The sequence below is a fragment of the Apium graveolens genome, chromosome 10 (genome assembly GCF_009905375.1).
Source record: "Apium graveolens cultivar Ventura chromosome 10, ASM990537v1, whole genome shotgun sequence".
Taxonomy (NCBI): Eukaryota; Viridiplantae; Streptophyta; class Magnoliopsida; order Apiales; family Apiaceae; genus Apium; species Apium graveolens.
The window spans coordinates 95,021,149-95,024,791 of NC_133656.1; the positions used below are offsets into that span (position 1 = coordinate 95,021,149).

The 3,643-nt window shown below is 31.1% G+C and overlaps 1 protein-coding gene across 1 annotated transcript; it reads left to right on the top strand.

The window, feature by feature from the left end:
• Positions 1–484: 484 nt before the first annotated feature.
• Positions 485–1,521, top strand: LOC141689687 (uncharacterized). Its single transcript, XM_074494046.1, has 3 exons — positions 485–610; positions 934–1,001; positions 1,221–1,521. Exons 1-3 carry the CDS (start codon positions 509–511, stop codon positions 1,513–1,515), a joined length of 465 nt encoding a protein of 154 aa, XP_074350147.1. The 5' UTR covers positions 485–508; the 3' UTR covers positions 1,516–1,521.
• The last annotated feature ends 2,122 nt before the right edge of the window (positions 1,522–3,643 follow it).

Here is a 3,643-nt window from a genome sequence, read left to right on the forward strand (position 1 = left end):
ATTATAACCTCGCAAAAATGAAAAAGTTTTGCAAGTTAAATTATTTTCACAATTTTTTTGGCTCAAATTTAAATACATGATTACGTTTAAAATAACTTGTATGCAATTATAATATAAAAATGTATTTTTCTAGCATTTTTAGAAAATTTTAAAGAATATATTTAGGAAATTTATCAAAACTAGTAAATCATGTAATATTTTAGTATAGATTATATTTTCTTAAAAAAGAGAAGTAGTAGTAGATAATCTTTCCATTAGTACATTAAAAGTAATTTCATAGTTTAATAATTTATTTTGCACAAGAACATTCCCCGAAAAATGTAGTTGGACAGAAAACTTGATTTATACATACATGCACACTGTATCTAACCGAACACCCGTGTCGGATACTAGATGGGTATAATATAAGTAAAACATATATTCTTTTTGCATATTACTTCCGCTGAACTTAATACATTTCTCTATCTCTTCATAATACAATCACTGTGCGCTTATTGTTCCCTTTAGGATGAGGATTCGCAAGAACCTTTTACACAAGTGCGTAATTTGTGCCCTAAATCAGAATCCATGGGATGTGTTAAGTTCATCAGAGCTGTCTGAAGATCTGCAGGTGAATACAGTTCTACTTATATTTTTTTATCTAGAAGGGAGTGTTAGATAATTGCTGGATGTATATACACATCCCATCCCCATTTGGTTTTATGCCTTGCAACCCTGATTAGTTTTGCTGCATTTTTCTTATTTTTGTTTAGGGTTTCATCGAAAACCATTGTTTGTAACTCTATAAGTATAAAGAATTCCTCGGTCGACCTCACAGATTTAAAATTATTGAACAAATTAAATTGATTTGCCGCTCTTGTTTTAGTTTTTAAAGAAGATGTATATATGGAATTGTGTTTGGAAAAATTATAATTCCAGTGAAATGTTTTGCAGATAATTGAAGCAAATGATAGATTTTGCCGAGACGGGACCCGTCAAAAAGCTTCTTGGGAACGAATGAGGTAACAAATTTTTTGTGGGATTTAATTATAAGCTTTACGGCAATCTGTGTTCATTTATCATGAAAAAAAATTTAGGGTTTGTACATTTTTACCTATTAAATTGAATTTTACATATGGTACATGCGGAATGCTTCTACAATAATGGTGGAAGAATTCGACCCAAAAATTTAATTTCTTGTGCATCTAATAGGAAAAATTTGTGTTTTCATTTGTATGTAGAATTATTCCTACTGAACCTGCTCCGAGTACGAAGAAAGTGGTGAAGCAACAACAAGATCTTAGGCCCCCGATACAAAAAACAGGTGTAAAGTGTGATGATGATATATATTACTACTATGCAGGATATGGCCAAAAGCATCGGAAAAAGAGGAGAGGTGCCACTGAGAGATGTTGTACAGAACTTGGAATGGGGTGCATTGTTGATAAAAAGGGGGACCGCGATGATGACGATGAGAAACCTCTGAAGGAGAGGTCAATGAAATCACTACTTGCAGGTGATATTTCTAAATGTTAAACCGAACATGCGAATTTTGTTGTTTCTTCTACTTCTAGTGCATTTCAATTTTAACAATAAAATACATTTTATACTGTGTGATCAATTTGTATTTTATATATCATTGTATTCCTATACGACCTGCATATTTTTTTGTGATGTTTTGGTTCAATTCTGCAGTTTGACTATGAAATATGCATATTTTACTGTTTTTATTGAATTAATCCAGCATATTAACTATGTTATCTATTAGTCCCTGATTTTTAGTTTTAATTTTCGCTTTTGCTACCTACATGACCATGTAAAAATACATAAGGGGATCAATATATATACGTATGCGTCATGCTAATAAGGTAACCAGCAAGCACAAGCTAATGTGTTGATGCTCTGTTGAAGCGTTATGTGGCCAGAACAAGTCAGAGTATACACTTTTTCTATCAAAATATTTAGTGTCATTTTTAAACTACAATCAACTTTTATAAATAAATAGAAAGTAAATGATTGTTAGACTCAATACCTTTCATTCGGTTTGTAATTTATTTACTAGAATGCCAGTTCATTTTTATGTCTACATATTAATATCCTCCCAGTAATATATTTATATTATGTTTGTAAAATTATTTATAGTGTTTTTTGTATTTGTTAATAAATAATTTTTTGGTATGTTTTCTTGATCTTTGATTTTCAGAATTATAAAGAAAATATTTTTTTAGTTATTGAGAAAGAAAAAATATTTTTTGAATCTTTGGTGCATGGTTGTTATTAGAGAGAGTGAGGGTAAAATATGAGATGATTAAGAAGTTCATGCCAATTTTTTGACATGACTAGAGACCTAAAAATAAAGTAGGCAATCATAGATAGACCTGATATGTTATTAAACATGTTATTAACAAATGTACACTTTCTATTATCTATCATTACTAAAAATATATCGATGTCATTCTAGAATTATGATGGGGGCATCCTCATAAACAAGTTGTCTAATATTGATAATCTAAGTTGGATGCACATTAGACAAGTCATGCAATCTTACTTGTCCTGAAATATTGATCAATGCTATTAAATGTTATTTCAATTGAACATGTAATAGTTGGGAGAGCCTCAATGGCAACTCCCTTTTGGAATAAAAAACCAAATTTTTTAAGGGAAAGAACTCAAACAAAGTTACCTTGAATATATATATATATATATCGATCTGACTTGTCTGAATTTGTAAAGCTTTAGTTGGTGGCAACTTTTTTGATTAACTAAGACGTTTAAGAGAAAGACTAAAACAAGTTAGGTCATTGCATTTGATTCAACTTTTGTCCCAATCAAAAAACCCTTTAGGATTGACTAAGTTTATCAGCATAATATTAACTGTTAAACATACTATACAAGTTATTTTTGTTACAAAGCAAGGCTCGTATGATACAATTTATACTATAATTTGAGTTGGGCTGCCCACAAGTAGCTCAAACTCAAAATCTTCTAATAAATGAGTCTGGTTTTGTAGAAGGATTGAGCTCATTTAACTTACATAAGTGGTTCAACTTGGTTTTTTATTAGATGACTTGAACTTGTTCATTGGATAACTGACTCGGCTTGAATTACAGCCCTAAGTATAAACTATAAAATGTAAGGTCGAGTTAATTAGTTTAATGGAATGTGTCATAAATCTTCTCAATATGGGACTGGTGTGTCACAAACAACCCTACTTAAACATTTGATTTCCTCGTCATGTCGAAAAGGATAGCCCATAGTTTTAAGATCAAACCTTTCTAGCCATTATGGGATAATACCGGTTGGATTCGTGCCCTCATATCCAGACTTATATTCATTGCATGATAATACCACAAGTCATCGTGTTCCCACCTCCGAAAAATTCACTAATTAAGCTTTCAAGAGTCGACTCTAATACCATTCCCAAGCCTTTTTCAAAATTCTAGTCATATCATGTTTACCAGTCCAAAATAAGCCGTAGCTTACAAGACAAAATATAACCAACTTGGGAAATCCATTAGTCCATCACAGACCCCTTAAAGATCATAATTAATTGGTGCACGTAGTAGTAGTAGTACTTTGTCTTAAAACTAACTTGAACTTCTACATCTTGTCATGTTGGACTCAGGTGTTACAAAAATTTATTTCCATTTCACCTTCATATTTA

What these genes read in the sequence shown, in the direction of transcription:
- LOC141689687 (XM_074494046.1), top strand. Translation starts at nt 509, where the DNA reads ATGAGGATTCGCAAGAACCTTTTACACAAGTGCGTAATTTGTGCCCTA. An exon ending in AGCTGTCTGAAGATCTGCAG is followed by an intron (nt 611 to 933) that starts GTGAATACAGTT and finishes AATGTTTTGCAG; the next exon opens with ATAATTGAAGCAAATGATAG. An exon ending in GCTTCTTGGGAACGAATGAG is followed by an intron (nt 1,002 to 1,220) that starts GTAACAAATTTT and finishes ATTTGTATGTAG; the next exon opens with AATTATTCCTACTGAACCTG.